The 17,692-nt window shown below is 44.2% G+C and overlaps 1 protein-coding gene across 2 annotated transcripts in view; it reads left to right on the top strand.

Annotated features, from left to right (window-relative positions):
- LOC126088582 (aromatic-L-amino-acid decarboxylase) overlaps positions 1–17,692 on the top strand; it is a 211,129-nt gene that overhangs the window by 112,946 nt on the left and 80,491 nt on the right. For both annotated transcript variants that reach the window (XM_049906780.1, XM_049906779.1), the window contains exon 5: positions 10,900–11,019. In XM_049906780.1, coding sequence (XP_049762737.1) covers positions 10,900–11,019 — 120 coding nt within the window. The remainder of the gene's footprint in view (positions 1–10,899; positions 11,020–17,692) is intronic.

Raw genomic sequence — 17,692 nt, 5'->3', positions numbered from 1 at the left:
TTCTCGTAAATCAACTGTTGTTGTCCAGCTGCTATACACACACACACACACACACACACACACACACACACACACACACACACACACACATAAAATATTGTCCCTATCTCTTTGGGGTACAATCGTTCAATATTGAAACACGAAGACGAAGGAGGTCATTCCCCTTACACTGTCCGAACAATTAGTCGCTTGACTAATGCCGAAAATATAAAATTCAGCTTCAAGAGTGGTCTGCTTTCAGTGGTACCATTCTCTTCGATGCAAGTGGCGGTGGTGCAATGATTTAAATGCGTCATTTAGCTGAATCTGTGATATGCCAAATCACTGTCAAGATCAGATGCTGGTTGGTCACAGTGCGACGCAGTAAATGCAATGGACTGCCTCAGAGTAATTTCACGGCTATAGAGTTGCTTCTAGACAAAGGGAAGTATTCGAAGAACGTCAGGACAAGGTCGTGCACGAAAAACTTCCTCACAGCCCATCGAAACAGGCGGCAAAATACAGGTAGAAGACAGAGGCAAGCATTCCTAGTAGCAACAGGACGGAAAGTATCAGCCCTAACTGTCCACAGCCACTATTGTGAAGGTTACCTCCGCGCACGTGCTATTAGCAACACGACACAGTAAAGGCTCAGGCTCATTAACAAATTACGTGGAAAAAGAGAGAAGAGAGAGAGAGAGAGAGAGAGAGAGAGAGAGAGAGAGAGAGAGAGAGAGCAGAGAATGTTACACTTGCGGGTGAAACATTCCTATATCACCGTAATGGATGAATGCAAAATTAAGCAATCTGGAGTGTACGGACCTGAACTTAAAACCCAAAATGGATTTTTTTACGACTCTGAATTCTTTGTTACTTTCTTTGGCTTACAGTAAGCTGTTAGCATTAAATTCGTTTGTTTTTATCGACGACAGAATTAGTCTCCACATTGTTTCGTCGTTGCACAACATACTACAAAGCGAGATGGTGAGATGAGTACCTAGTTAGTGTGCTCGAACATAATCCTACTGATGATATCTGGGAATCACTGGAAGAACTACTGCGGCTTGACAACGTCCCACGATTGCTAGAGCTAGAGAAATTTCTGGTCTCAGACCTTAAAATACGCGAAACAGCCCACATCCTTCAACAATGGAAGGTGGCACCGACGATACAACCCGGACAATATCTTTGTTAGTGACAAATAACTGGTAAGAAATCAGAAACTGTTGGGAAAAGCGATACCAAGGGCGCAACACAGACCAATCACTTGCATAGTCAGTGCGGCTGTCAGACCCGAAGTAGTTGTCTTTTAAAGACGTTTTTATTTTAAAAAAGCAAAATAGCAGGGTTTTGCAGAAGAATTGGACCGAGGAATCATGCTGTTGGAACCACGTATCATTTCTTACGTCAATTTGGTTCTTCTAGAAGAAAAAAAAGTACAGAAAGTACACATCCAAGGGCTGTAGGCCTGAATACATTGCCGGCCAATGAGAGCAGTATCAATCGATGTAAAACGACGATCCTGTCTCGGAAAGCGCTACTCAAGCAGGCGAAGCACAAGTAGTATCAACAGTTCGAACGGAAAGATGGTCCAAACCGGTGATGAATCTCGAGATGAAGCAAAACGGCCGGCGAGTGTGAAAGTCAATAAAAACTCACTGCAACGATCCTACTGCTCCGTCACCTGATCTCACTGGAGTAACTCCCGACAGGTCAGTTCTGCGTTTTCTATTAAATGGGAAAATTCCATTTAATTTAAAAAGAGTGAAAATCCAACGTGATTAATGAGTAATGAAGTGGATGCCCTCGCCATACCATTCAGTATTGAAGGGCTAAGAACAACGATCCTCCAAATGAAGATGTATAAAGTTGCTGGTTTGGATGACATCCGCACTGAACAAATAAAGCTGCAACCCTAAAATGGATTGTTCAGTTAATGAATAATTATATCACTTCCATGCACTTACCGAAATTCTGGAAGAATTTAGCCGTGCTAAAACCAGGGGAAGAGCGCACAGATCCACAAAGCTTCAGGCCTGTGTTACTTCAGTGCAATCTCTACAAGGCACTTGAAAGGATGGTTCTTGCCAGAATTTTTGGCACAATAGAGACCAAACTCGTACAGCAGCAAGCAGGACTTTTGCCTGGTAGATCTCGCTGTCGCCAAATACTCAATTTTACCCATCACATGGAGAACGGCTTCGAACGGAAGCAGATAACTGGAGTCGCTTTTACAGATGTCTCGGCTGCCTATGATAGTCAACTATCAACGGCTGGTGGTTAAATTTTATGACTAGCGACTTCCGAATGACAAAGTTAGTGGAGTTTCGCAGAACATGTTGTCATGCCCACCACTTACAAAACTGGCAAGAAACCTAAGATAACGTTATTGTGTTTTTGTTCCAACGCTCACTACTCCAGTTTTAAGCACTCTGAGTTTTTCGTCTATTTTCTGTATGGAGGGGGGAGGGGGGGGGTGGCGCAATATGAAATGTGAGATGCCGTGCAATAAAAAATTCTTAGCTAACAATGGTTCTCAGTGGGCAGAGACTTGAACAGTATGCTTTCCTCAGTACCGTGGGATTGAGAGGACCTTCTTTTCTTATTCTACTTAGCGGGACGCGCGCTCAGTGTTTCTTTATGTAATTACTGTACATCCGGTGTAGGAAACGCTAGGCTGCCCGCACTAAGAGTCACAACGCCGAATTATATCAGACCCAGTGGCCCGTTAGTGGGACACGTCCTTTCACTGCCCGATTTCGCTCTCCTTTCCCTCACTGCCAGTTTTCACCTTCATCTTGCGAGTGTTGGCAAGCAGACACTGAACTGGGAATGTGGCGATATTGGTCAAGGCTTAGTGTCTTAAAGTCGCCAGCTTGTTGGCTGACTGCCAGTGCAAAGAGAGCTACAACGGTATGCGGTGCGGTCTTAATCGTGCCCCTAACATTTACACCAATGAGTCCTGCTGCGTTATTCAGCTGCCCGCGGGCCGTTGTTGGGAATTTTGCTTGGAACATGAAATGCTACTCGGTAAATTTTAACGAGCCGTATATTCAGTGCAAAATATATAGTAAACCTGCGATTCTTCCGCTTCTCCCGGCGCAGTTCATGACAAATTACATTGGTTTGCCAAACATAAGGACGAAAGTAATGTCTGTGTGATGTGTCACTGCCAAGTAACAAAGCTCGATGAAAAATGGACAATACATAAAAAGAACTTGTACAGTACAGTACAGAAGGTAACTGAGAGAAATATGCAATGAGCCGAAAGGAAATGATTTACAAACTACGTGGCAGATTCCGACTCTGTGCCGGACCGAGACTCGAACTCGGGTCCTTTGCGTTTCGCGGGTGTGTGCTCTACCAAATGAGCTACCCATTCACGACCCGTCCTCGAAGCTTTACTTCCGCCAGTACCTCGCCTCCCATCTTCCAAACGTCACAGAAGTTCTGCTGAGAAATTTGGCTGACTAGCCATATTGGAAGAAGGATACCTCAGAGACACGGCTTAACCACAGCCTGGGGGAAGTTTCCACAACGGAATTTCCACTCTGCATCGGAGTATGCGCTAGAAGGTAAGAGATAAGGTACTGGCGGAAGTAAAGGGGGTGAGGGTCGGTTGTGAGTCGTACTTGGGTAGCTCATTTGGTAGAGCATTTGCCCGATAAAGGCAGTGGTTCCGAGTTCGAGTCTTGGTCACGCACACAGCTTTAAGCTGCCAGGAAGTTTCATATTAGCGTGTACTCTGTTGCAGAGTAAAAATGTCGTTCTAGAAATGACATTTTGATTAAAAAATAATGACACTGAAGTAACTGTGATTCATGATGGTCTCCTGGGCAACGGCCGTGCAGCAGTGGATACACCGGTTTCCGTGAGATCACCGAAGTTAAGCGCTGTTTGGCGTGGCCATGCGCTGTTGCCATTTTTCGGGGTGCACTCAGCCTCGTGATGCCAATTGAGGAGTTACTCGACCTAGTAGTAGCGGCGTCGGTCGAGAATACCATCATAACGACCGGGAGAACGGTGTGCTGACCCCCACGCCCCTCCTATCCGCATCCTCCTTAAGGATGACACGGCGGTCGGATTGTCCCGGTAGGCCACTCGTGGCCTGAAGACGGGGCATTACAAATGGCAGGACATGGTACTTAATATGGCGTGTGATAACCACATGTGGCAATGGATGCTCTCCAACGTGCTACCATGCTGGTCACAAGGTCGGTAATGACTGCTTGTGATAGGGCAATCCAGCCCTCCACCAGTGCGGTGGTCGTTGGGCGTGTGGACATGCTGCAGTATGATGCTGATGCTGCTGCTGTGTGTGAGGCGAATGGAGCTGTAGCACACGAAATGAGAATAGCCTAAAATACAACATAAGACCACCTACGCTCCCTTGAACTCTTTTTTTACATGACTTCATCGTACAGTACAATGGAGCAAGCGAGTGAAGGCAGACCATTACAAGCAATGATACCTGATCTGGACAGCCACTAAGAGGCAAGTCCAGGAAAGAAGACTCGCGGATCACAGAAACAGTAACAGCATGAGCTGGTTGTTCTGTAACATACTAAAAGCTTTTCCCAACGCATCCTACCTGGTTGGGGGAACGGGCAGGTCAGTCCATTCGCCGAACAACCTCTCGTTGAAAGAGCTCCTCCAACTACATCCTTTGATGCAGGCGCACATTGTGATCTACAAAAATGAAGTTAGGACTAAATGTACGCCTGAAAAGACGCAAATGGCGAAAGAGTGCAGTGTGTCAATAACGTTGATCGGTAAGTGTAGTGCGTTCAAAGATTTGGAAGTTGGTATGCCCATGCGACATTATGCCTCCCCACATCATAACATTTGGACCACCAAAACAATCACGTGTGACAGTATTCCTGCGTGCATTACGTGTTCGCTCCTCTCGTCGTACGAGGTTAAGTCCAGTATTGTCGAACATTGTCGTTTTCCAGGTGTTACTGTGTGTGGAGGCGTAATGTTGCATGGGCGCGCTGACCTCCAAATGCTGAAACACGGCACACCCCTCCGGCCAACGTCATTCTGCGTGTTTTTTGGGTTACATTCGGCGCTGGCTTCGTCTTTATTGATGAAATACGGAACAGTGTCGAGCAGCGCAGATGGAGGAGGTCTTGGGACGAGAGGATATCCGGCGAATGGAGTGGCCTGCTCCGCTCGTTCTCCCGACATAAATCCCATCGAGCGCATGTTGCGCTGGTGGAGGAACGCAACGCCCTACCACAAGAACTGTTTATCAGCTTTATGGCCAGCATAGGAACACGTTGCAGACCAAGCACTGTCGTCGATGGTGTTTCCACACCTTATTGAGAAACATGTCCTGCCTTTCGTAATGTCTAGGGGCCATCATGAATCACCGCGGCATCAGTGTAACGGCGTATTTCTTTCAGTTACTTCTGTACGATGCTGTAGCAGTTGTTTCTATGGATGGTCCAAGTTTTCATTGAACTATTTTACGTGGTAATGACACATCGCGCTAAAGTTACTTTCGTCCTTAATTTTTGCACATGAGTGTAATTCACGGGTGAACGGCCGGATGGCAGTGCCCAACAGACACAATTTTTCGGCCTGCAACGATGTTGCCATCTTGCTATACTAAGTTTGTCAACCCACTTGGTGGCGGCAAAGTGGTCGGTTGCGTGTTGGACCCAGACGTCTGCCCGGTTACCCGTGAATTACTTCTTTATAGAGTAGTTCAATTGTTTGCTCTTCTTTTGCTAATTTATTCGCAAGTTATTCCCCCAAGAACATTAGGACTAACCAATTTGTTGTCACGGTTCGCCTACGAAAGATCTGTGGTGATATATGTTAGCTAATTACCCGAACTCAAATCGCGCACTTACATTTATCTTTCCCGGAGGCGGAGGTAGATCATAGTCTGCGTCATGACGCGTTTCGTATGATATTGTATACTAATCTGATTTCTGTAGCGCTGAAGTCAAAAGAACTTAAACTTCCGTCTGATTGTGAACCCCTAACGCGATGAAACTGAAACGTCCCCTTAGAAAAATTTATGAATGATTGTGCTGATAAACCTCTTACATTATTTGATTTTAAAACAGCTGAGCAGAACTGAACGTACTCAGACATTTCGCTCTTCACTTATTCTGATCTACACTAAACTGACACACACTATTTTTAGCGCAACACAATCTGACTTTCAATAATCCCTCCAAAAGAATGGCCCTGACTGACAATAACCTATACCTTTCATGAATCACTTACCTCACAAAAATCTTCGTTACTCAAACTACTGCAATACAGCGAGCGCCAATACTGCCAGCTAAATAAGATTCTAGCTACTGAAGGCACTAACTACTGATAGGCATAGTCAGCAAATGACAGATTTTGATAGCGAACAAACAATGTATTTACCTTAATAATGTTCCAAAGTTACCATATATATATATATCAGTTCACGATATCCAATATTAGAAATTTACTGTTGTGTACATAGTTCCGCGTAGTCAGCGCGTACACAACTTTCCCACTAGAGCGCGCCCCGCTAAACACAACAGCGCAGGCGCAGCGCTCGTCTGTCTCCGCACTACAAGATGGCGCTGCCTTAGAGACAGACCAAATTCTACTTCCGCCGATCTGCGTATTAATATGTAACGCAGCCAATGAGATTGCTGCTAATGTAGAACCTTTTCGCCTCGCGGATCACACTCGCGCAGTGATACCTGAATGCACGAGGTATTATAACGAGTGTACAGACCTCAGATTAGTCAGTCTGCATTTGTCTGCACCAGTCCATACCAGTCTGCATTAGTCTGTACCAGTCTGCACCTAAGAAAATTATCATATTCCTGTACATAGCCATGAAGATAAATGTATAGACACTCTGTCAAGTATCAGAGATATATGAGAATAAGATTAACGTACCAATAGTAAAGGAACTTCAGATTGTCAGTTGTAAATAGCATCCAGAACGAAGTTAAGTAATTTTATGCTTTTAATTATTTTAATAAATGTGTGTGTGTTAAAATTAATAAAGTTCTGTTTAAAGTTGGTCACCGTCAATCTGCCACTCTAAGCGCGCAAGTGGCATTTCTATCGTCTGACCTAACGGCAGAAGATAAACACGCCACGATAAGACCACGTGACATATTGCTGAAACTCGCCTACTTCGTTAGAGCGACGAGTCAAATAATCTGATGGCGTGTGTACCGAAGGTCTTACAGTACACACACCACATTTACTGTCTCTGATGGACACATGTCCAGATTGTCCGCTCTCAAAATTCTGCCATCTCTCTCCCCCACAGCCGCCACTGCTGGCGGCTCATCTCCAACTGCGCAACGCTACACGCTGTTAACATCCAGCTGCCCACCACTACAATAGAGAATATTTCAACAATGCCAACCAGCCACAGACTGCACACAGCACAGTCAGAGATTTTCATACAGAACGCTACGTGGCGTTACCAACATGAAAATCTTAACAGCCTACTTACAAAACTTTCTGGTAGATTAAAACTGTTTGCCAGACGAGGACTCTAATGTGGCGCCTTGCCTTTCTCGTACAGCGCCCTTACCGACTGAACTATCCGTGCACAACTCCACCGCCCTCGCAGTCGTATTTCCGTTCGTACCTGTTTCCTACCTTCCAAACTTCAGTTCTCCTGCGTACTTAGCATGACTAACATTCTTAGAACAAACGATACTAGAAGAAATGGCGCAGACACAGCCTAGGTCCTAGAGAATAGTTCCCAGAATGACTATTACTGTGCAGCAGAGTAGGCGCTGCTTTGACTCATGACAGCGCACACTTCGCGGCAGAGATAAAATTCGTGTGGCGCCTATGTCAGTGTTGGCAGCGCTGGAAGGACATGTGCTTGACACGCCGCTCTCCCGACCGTTAAGGTCAGATTTCGATCCTGCAGCCGCTAGTTCTATTTCAAGTAGCTAACTTAGATAAGCGCTATCAGGGATTATGGGTAGAAAGCAATTATGTAATTTAACTAACGAAAATAGACCAGGACAAAGAACAAGATCATGAAATACAGCAAGGAGACAATATTAATGGAGATAAAAGCAGCATTAAAGCAGATGAAGAATAAAAAAGCAGCAGGACCCGATAACATTAATGCATAATGCATCAAATAGAGAAGATTTATTTTAGAGCACAAGCTGTTGGATCTATTAAATGAATGTTGGAAATGAAAGATGATATTAAACTCTTGGAGAGTGGTGGAAGTGATGTCGCTCTATAAAAGAAGAATCTAGAAATGCTTGTGAAAATTACAGGACGGTAAGAATGGCTATAAACTATATGCACGAGCAGTTAATAAGTCTGAAAAGAATACCTGACTTCCTCTTGCTGGAGAAACAAAAGGATTTAGAGGACGGTGACATGTGACAATATAAAATTAAATATAGCACTATTTGCTGATGACCAAATAATTTTTTAAATAAACAGAAGATGATTAACAATTTACTACACGTTTCTTAGACTTAGACAAAATCTATCACTTGGCTATATCAGAAAATAAAACAGAAGTTACAACTTCTAGAGGAAAAAACCAGTACGTTCTAAAATAATAAGTGGAAAATCAGTTGAAATGGTATCTCGCTTTCAGTTACTGGCACGTGATACAAATTATGAACATGATATCTCCAAAAAGTTAAACAAGTTTCGAATGATGTGTGGTACGATATATAAAATATTAGCTAATAAAACTAGGAAACACGCGGACAAAATTCTACAAAGGAATGGCAACACTTAGGCTCACTTACCAAAGCGAGACGTGGACAATAACTAGGAACGACCAAAGTTAAAGAATGTAGTCTTAAAGATCAAATACAGGATTCTGAAATAAGGAAAGAACGAAATAGATTTTGCATGAACGGAAGAATAGAAAACGGCATGACAAAATAGACGAAGCATATTGAAAGACTGTGGGCACAAAGAATACTCAGACATTTAACAACCAGGGATGGAACTCGGGCAGTTATATATAGGTCTCATTTCGATATACAGTTTCCACGCTTAAATCTTTTGCTGATGGGACAAAGCATAAAACCAGAAACGTTAGGAAAGTGCTAAAGAAAGATATTATAAACTCATTCTTTCCTAGGAAATTCTGTTCGAACCATTTCGTCGACACGAACAGCAGCTAAACACTGAGGCGACAAAGGTCATACGTTTGCGATATGCACAATTACAGATGGAGGTAGTATGGCGTACATAAGGTAGAAAACTGCAGTGCATTGGTGGAGCTGCCATTTGTACTCAGGTGATGCGTGTGAAAAGGTTTCTGACGTGATTAAAGCCACATGACGGGAATTAAGTCTCTGAACGCGCGATAGTACACACATAAAGGGAAAAAAAGAAGAAAACCTTTTGCATCAGCCCGGTTCCCAGGACTCCTGACGATAGACGTTGACAGTGGATATTTTATCACAGACACAGTCCCTCTGACTGCTCAGAGGATGTCACTAAACCCGCCCAAAGATGTAAACAACCATGCATAAGCAGCGCCTGTTAGACGGAGAGGGTCTGACAGCCGATCAGTTCCAGTCATTCCACCAGGAAGGAGGTACACGGCTCGTGTTGTCTGTAGTTCAACCATGCCTAGACGGTCAATATCGCGGCTCGATCGCGTCCACGTTATTACTTTGTGCCAGGAAGGGCTCTCAACAAGGGAAGTGTCCAGGCGTCTCTGAGAGAACCAAAGTGGTGATGTTCGAACATGGAGGAGATACAGAGAGAGAGAGAGGAACCGTCGATGTATGCCTCGCTCAGGACGCGCAAGGGCTACTACTGCAGTGGATGACCGCTACCTATGGATTATGGCTCGGAGTAATCTTGACAGCAACGCCACCGTGTTGAATAATGCTTTATATATATATATATGAAGATGTTATCCGTTCTTTCGGACATGTCCGAAGGAACAGATACCAACTTTATATAGAGAAACATTCCTCACACACAAAGAAAGAAAATATGTTATGTGGACATGTGTCCGGAAACGCTTACTTTCCATGTTACAGCTCATTTTATTACTTCTCTTCAAATCACATTAATCATGGAATGGAAACACAAAGCAACAGAACGTACCAGCGTGACTTCAAACACTTTGTTACAGGAAATGTTCAGAATGTCCTCCGTTAGCGAGGATACATGCATCCACCCTCCGTCGCATGGAATCCCTGATGCGCTGATGCAGTCCTGGAGAATGGCGTATTGTATCACAGCCGTCCACAATACGAGCACGAAGAGTCTCTACATTTGGTACCGGGGTTGCGTAGACAAGAGCTTTGAAATGCCCCCATAAATGAAAGTCAAGAGGGTTGAGGTCAGGAGAGCGTGGAGGCCATGGAATTGGTCCGCCTCTACCAATCCATCGGTCACCGAATCTGTTGTTGAGAAGCGTACGAACACTTAGACTGAAATGTGCAGGAGCTCCATCGTGCATGAACCACATGTTGTGTCGTACTTGTATAAATGCTTTCCCTTTTTTATTTTTATGGATGAGTAGAACGTTAAGAATTAAATCAAAATGTTTCTTGTAGTGGCCATTTTCGCAGCAGCTGTGTACAAATTGTAGTAGTTTAAAAGAAAAACTCCTATTAGATTACCGCATTTCAAGTTTTCTTTTTATTTAATTTGTGCACCCAGAGGCGTTTCGCCTTACGTACAAGGCATCTTCAGTGGGTGTCCTGAAATATTAGACGATGTTTTTCGTTTGCACATAACATACAGGTTAGATTCAAAACAGGTCATTGTTATAATAAAATGGGAAGGTAGTTAACAGTTCATAGTCTAATTAATTGTTTACAAATCAAGTAGTTTTCTCTCGTGTGGCAATTTTCTTGTAAGAACTAAGTGATGTAACGGTAGTAATATATCTGCGTCGGAGATTGAAAAATCTGACTGAGCCGACCACGTCTGTTGCAGATCTCTAGCCCCGCGTGCACGGAGCTGGAGGTCGTTATGATGGACTGGCTGGGGAAGATGCTGGGCCTGCCGGTAGAGTTCCTCGCCTGCTCCGGAGGCAAGGCTGGAGGAGTCATACAGGTACGTCACTTCTATTCTATGCTACTCTACACAGGCAGAACACAATTTATGATAACAAGCACTGGCGTTAATGCAGAGACCGGTGGGACAAGCAGGCGGGCACTGCTGTCGACGACGGACGAAGTGAACGAATAGCCAAAATCAGTCAAATGCAAGATGAACACAGTGCTTCTTGTGAATTATTTATTCACAGCCGGTTTCGGTCATAGACCATCTTCACAGTGGAAAAATATCTTCTACAAAGGCGACATCACATGGCATTCGCGCTTTTAAACATGAAGTGAAACACATTGACAACTTAAACGTAAGAAAGCCCAAGTACTCAGCTTTATAGCACTGGCTCAAACAACCACAAGCAGACACTTAAAAGCTACGACAGCGGTTAGGTAGACGCTTTTAGGGTGGTCAAAAACGTGTGAATGACTGAGAAGCGATAATCGAAAGAAAAGTAGAGCTGCTACTGCTCGAATGTCGGCGTGTCGCAAATCGAGGCGGCAGCCTACAAGAGTGATCACCAGTCACGCATTAATTTTCAACATCTCGCACGACATAAGGAATATGGCGAAGGTCGCCGTCCGTCCATTTGGTTTCTCGACTGGTCTCATCCATTCAAAAAGCCCGCCGGACCGAAACAGCAGTGGCAACGTTGCAGTTGTCAGGCCGATCCAGATGACTTCTTTAGCCAGTTTATCACTTTCTACGAGCTGGTTGCTTCACTATGACCGTAAGAAAGAAGCAAAGTAAGTAATGGAAACGTATGGACTCTACGCGCGACCACCATTGCAGCAAGGGATTTTGAGTATCTTTTGGGACCTGCCCTGGTGTGATGCTGTCATATTATGCTCGTAAGGAGTGAACCATTGCATGAGCTTATTATCGAAATCTTCTGCTGAGGTTACGGCAGCCTGTCAAGCGGGAGTATTTGGGAGGGGGGGGGGGGGGTGCGTGGCAGAGGGTACCTTGTACCAGTACTACCCATTTTCTTTCCCTTTCCACTCACAAACAAAACAAGGAAAAAAAAGTCTATATGCCTCCGTAAGAGCCGTAATTTCTATTATCTTATCTTCGTGGTCCTTACACGCAATGTATGTTGGCGGGAACAAAATCGTTCTGCAGTCAGCTTCAAATGCCGGTTCTGTAAATTTTCTCAACTGTGCTTCTCGAAAAGAACGTAAACCTTCGTCCAAGGATCCCCCTGACACAGCCGAGTCCCTGAAGCATCTAAGCAACACTTGCGTGCTTTTTAAACCCTACAGATAGCAAATCTAGCGGCCTGCCTCTGAACTGCTTTGACGTCTTCCTTTAATACGATCTGATATGGATCTCGAACACTGATCAACAGTGGGTGGTACTAGTGTCCTATATGCGGTCTTCTTTACACATAAACCACACTTTCCTAAAATTCTCCCAAAAAAACAGAAGTTTATCATTCTCCTTCCCTATAGCAATCCTTAATGCTCATTTCATTTCGTACTGATTTGCTGCGTTACGCCTACATATTTAGTCGACGTGACTGTATCAGGCATCACACAACTAATGCTGTAATCGAATATTATGGCTTTGTTTCCTCTACCCTTCTCCATTAACTTATATTTTTCTAAATTTTGAGCTGGGTGACATTCACCTCAAAAACTAGAAATTTTGTCTGTCATCCTGAATCCTTCTACGAGGGTAATCCCAAAAGTAAGGCCTATTTTTTTGGAAGTACATAGACCTGTTTATTTCTGCAATGGTTTACATCAATTTACAGCTTGAACATTTAGCTATTTTTCGACATAATCATCATTTCTGTGGATGTATTTTTGTAGACGCTGTGGCAGTTTTTGTATGCCCATGTCATACCAGCACGCCACCATGCTGTTACGAAAGTTATGGACCTCTTCTTTCACTTCGTCGTCAGAGCTGAATCGCTTTCCGGCCAAATGTTCTTTTAACCTAGGGAACAGGTGATAGTCACTGGGCGTCAAGTCAGGACTGTAGGAGAGCAACGGTTTGCCGGGCGATGTGTGGGCGAGCGTTGTCATGGAGAATGTGTACGCCCTTGCTCAACATTCCTCTTCTCCGGTTCTGAATTGCGCGTTTGAGTTTTTTCAGTCTCTCAAAGTACCTGTCAGCGTTAATTGTGGTTTCAGTGGGCATAAAGTCGACCAACAATACCCCTTTCCGATTCCAAAAAACGGTTGTCATGACTTTTGCCGGCAGACTGTGTTTGTTTGAATTTCCGCGGCTTTGGCGAAGAAAGACGCCGCCACTGGCGTGATTGTTGCTTTGTCTCACGTGTAAAGTGGTATGCCCAGCTTTAGTCACCCGTGACAATTGAATCCAGAAAGTTGTCCTGTTAGGGTGCAAGGCGGTGAAGAAATGCGCGGGAAGCATCAACTCGTTGTTGCACGTGGTCCTCAGTCAGCATGCGTGGCACCCATCTTACACACACCTTCCGGTAGTTCAATGTTTCCGGTAAAAGTCTGTGAGCGGTGCTTCGGGAAACCTCAGCAACCAACGTGCAGAGATCATCCAGGGTTATCCGCCGATCTTCACGCATGCTTTGCTCAACCTTCAACATTGTCTTCTCAGAAATTGACGGTCTCCCGCTACTTTGTTTGTCGTAAATTTCGGTCCGACCAGCTGCAAACTCTCTACACCACTTACGAACATTTTTTACATCCACGCACGACTCACCATACACCTCCGTCAATTGGCGATTGATTTCAATCATCGCAATGCCCTTTGCGTTCAAAAACCGAATAACTGCGCGTAATTCGCACTTGGCGGTAACATTCAGTGGGAGCTCCATTCTCAACGGCTGCCAAGCCAAGACTGAGAGCCTCAGCGCGGTTTGCGCATGTTTACACACAGCGCGTGAAGCACTCTTCATAACAGTGTGACCAACTGCCACATAAACAGAGTTCTGTTCTTACAAAAAAAATAGGAGACCTTACTTTTGGGATAACACTCGTCCAGTCACTTAACGACCAGACCTTCCCATACACCACAGTATCATGAGCAAACAGCCACAGATTGCTGCTCACCCTATTGGCCAGATCATTTATCTGCCGTGTGGTTACAATTAAATTTTATCTATTTAACACGTTACAACACGGAATCTAATTACCGTAATAGTACAAAACTTTGTAGCATTGATGTTCATAGTACGGAGTACACAATTTCCATACATCACAGCACCACCTCCAGTTCCAACTATGGCCACCAGGTGCAGAGATCAGTCATTGTGATTCATAGCTTCACGCACCTGACCAGTCGCAGTACCCTTGTTGACGTGTCAATATGAGCTTGGACAAAAGGAGCAGGGCATTATTGGTGAAGCTCTGTTACCAAAACAATAGTAATGCTGCAGCTGCAGTTCGAGAATATCGCCGACTGAAAGGATTACGGAAGTGCCCTCTTTCTCTACCTGCTGTGCGTAGCATGAAGTAATAGTTCGAATCAATTGGGGAACTGGGTGCCGCTCCGGGAAGAAGCCGAAAACTGGTTGCACCACAGGTGGTTGATGAAATCGCTGTTGCTATGGCAGACAACGCTGCGCGCATTTCCCGATCGTCAGGCAGTGCGCGTGCTGTGTCGCGACAGTTGAACATCCCGTGGTCCACTGAACGGAAGTTTCTTCGAACCATTCTCAAATGGTATCCGTGCAAGATCCATATCCTACAGCAGCTTGCGCCATAGGACGCACAACGACGTGTTGACATCACTCTCCACTTTCTTGCAAAGATTGAAGTTGATAAGGGCTGGCCCTGCACCATCCTATGAACAGACGAAGCTCCTTTTCCTCTGACGAGTGAGGTGAACAAACAGAATTGCCGAGTGGCGGACTCTTCACCTCCAGTCAAAGTGCATGAAGTTCCTCTGTATGATGAACATTCTTTTTTGACTCGCCCTTCAGGAGAGAGACACATTGAACTTTACAGTTTCCATGCGAGATGGGGCACCGACACACATGCACATGAAGTTCAGCTGCTTCTCCGAAATACATTTGGAAACTTTTCGAATTATCAGCTGGTCATTTACAGATCCTTGGCTGGCACAGTCACCTCACTCCCTGTGATTTCTGATTGTGGGTCTACCTGAAGGACAGAGTTTACCAGGGCAACAATCACACATGTGCTGATCTGAAGCGCAGCATATCAAGAGAGGTTGCCAGATACCTACGGACATGCTTATCCTGTGCTTTCAGACTCTTCTGGACACTGATGGTCGCCATATTGAGGCCCTTTTGTGGCAGTAATGGTACCGGTATGTAATGGTATGCCTTATCGTAGCAGCACATTAAAAGTATTTCAGTTGTATTGAATCTGCGTTATTTCTCTTCCCCATGTCCTTCTCATTAACGCTACCGAGTTTGGTATTCGTACGGTTATTAGTTTTCGTGTTATAACGTTTAAATAGGGAAAGTTTAATGATAACCACCCGGTATATATAAAACTTAACAGCGGTCCTAACGACATCCTTATCTTTGCTGAACACTCGCCGTCGAGGACAACATACTGGGCTCTGTTACTTGCAGTCTTAGACCCACTAACATATTTGGTAATCTGTACTATATGCTTATACCTTCTTCAAGACGTAAGAGGATGGCATCATGTCAAGTGCTTTACGGAAATCTATAATTATGGTGCCCGCTGTTGCCCTTCATCCTGACATCCTTCGCTCTCCTGACATGGTATCCAGTGACTTCTTTCCTCGGATGAAGAAGTCATTGCGAGTCAGACCTTTCCAGGATGACAATGTGTTTTTCAATGTGAAGAAGTTTCCCGGATGGCCAAAATGCAGAGTTCTACAACAAAGGTATCCGTAGAGTCGTACATCGCTGCAAAAAATGTTGCACTGAAGGGCGAATATGTAGAGGACGACCAACACGATCACGAAGTTTTGTGGCCGAAGCTTGATTTTTTGGAGGTGGTGATTAAACCTTAATAACTACCCCTGATACATGTGCAGTGTTTTGACATCATAAATAAATTTGCCACGTGTGTCTAAAAGGTGTCTCGTCTTAACCATTATCTCTCTTCGTCTCGCGAGTCTGTGAGACAAAAATGTCTTCTCGCCGGGAAACAAAAGTAGTATCAATATATGACAGGAGAGAAAAATACAGGTGAAGATGGCAGCGGGATAAGCCTTGTTTGGTTGCAATATATAAGCTGTATGCAAGAATTTTAAACACGAGGCTAAAAACAGTATCAGAATGTTTGTAGTGCAGGTATAGGTCGGATTTTGAAATGAACGATCAACGACAGCTTATTAAAAAGCGCAGAATGTTTGACAGAGACACACACATTGCTTTTATACAGGTTGTTCTGAAACTGTTCTTTCGAACTGAGAGAAATAACATAAAAAATATTTCAATAATGACCATTTGGTCCTTGAAGTCAACTTCTAAATGTTAAGGAAGATATTGTTAATGGTGCTGATGTGAGCTGTTGAGCCGGTGTCGTAGACTGGGAGTGTGTACTGACATTCATATTTCCGCTATTCCCATGTTTGGGAATATGTGGGAGGTACTCGATTACGTACTCAATAGCGTTCGGTGTTAACCTGTGGGCTGGCATTGTCGGTGATAGATTGGACCATACATTCTTACATTCCACCTCAACGGACGGAGATACAGCATCCTCGTGCAACATTTGTTGGCAGGACTGCTATGGGATGATTCTCTGAATGTTATACAAAGGATGTACTTTCAGCATGATGGGGCGCCGGCCCACTTCAGCTCTGCTACGAAGAATTGTCTGACAGCCACCTTCGGGAATTGCTGGATCGGCCGAGGTCATCCATGTTGCCTGACCTCACGTGTCTGGAATTCTTGCTCTGGGGGCATATGAAGCAGCTGGTGTACGAATCCGCTGTGGAAACTGAAGAAAACGTCGTCGCTAGAACAGTTGTGGTTGCTGGTACCATTGCAGACATGCCAGGTATCTTCCAACAGATACGACAGTCAATGGTCCGACAATGTACGGCATACTACGTGCGTACAGGCCCATCGTCGCCCACTTGAGCAGATGCTGTGGATGCAACAGCTGTAATTACCATGCTGAGATACATTCAGTGTAAATCGTCCCCATCATCAGAAATTTCCATCGGAAGACCATATGTACCATAACTAAAAATATTAGTTTTGCTGTCCTGTACCTGCTGTATTAATTTGAACGAATAGTTTCGGAACACTCTTCAATATTGAGAAAGGTTTTGATAACGTTGTTAGAGAAAATTTATGCGCAATAATGGAGCACAGAGGCTACCCTGTAAAGCTTATATCACTCATCGAAACTCTGCAGAAAGAAACATCAGTAATCTTAGATATAGAAGGCATACGTACAGAGCCTATTTAAGTAAAGGAGGGAGACAAGGCTACAGTTTATTCTCTACGCTGTTCAACATTTACATTGACGACGCAGTTCGCAAATGGAATTATACATAAATAATAGGCTACAACTAAACGAAATCACTCTTGTATGCTGATGATCTTACACTGATTTTTTTGAGGGATCACGATTTACAAAAATTATTTTGTGATCTAAATAAAATATGTACAGAATATAATACGAAAATACCGTCTGTTAAATCAGCCTAATGGCAAACTACAGTTCGTCCACGAAAACCAACAACACACTAAAAATATATTTTTGACCTATGACAATATATGATGAAATTTGTCATC

Source organism: Schistocerca cancellata, chromosome 6 (assembly GCF_023864275.1).
Source record: "Schistocerca cancellata isolate TAMUIC-IGC-003103 chromosome 6, iqSchCanc2.1, whole genome shotgun sequence".
NCBI classification, from domain to species: Eukaryota; Metazoa; Arthropoda; class Insecta; order Orthoptera; family Acrididae; genus Schistocerca; species Schistocerca cancellata.
Note: the sequence above shows the minus strand (reverse complement) of the source record. Positions and strands in the feature narration are given on the sequence as shown.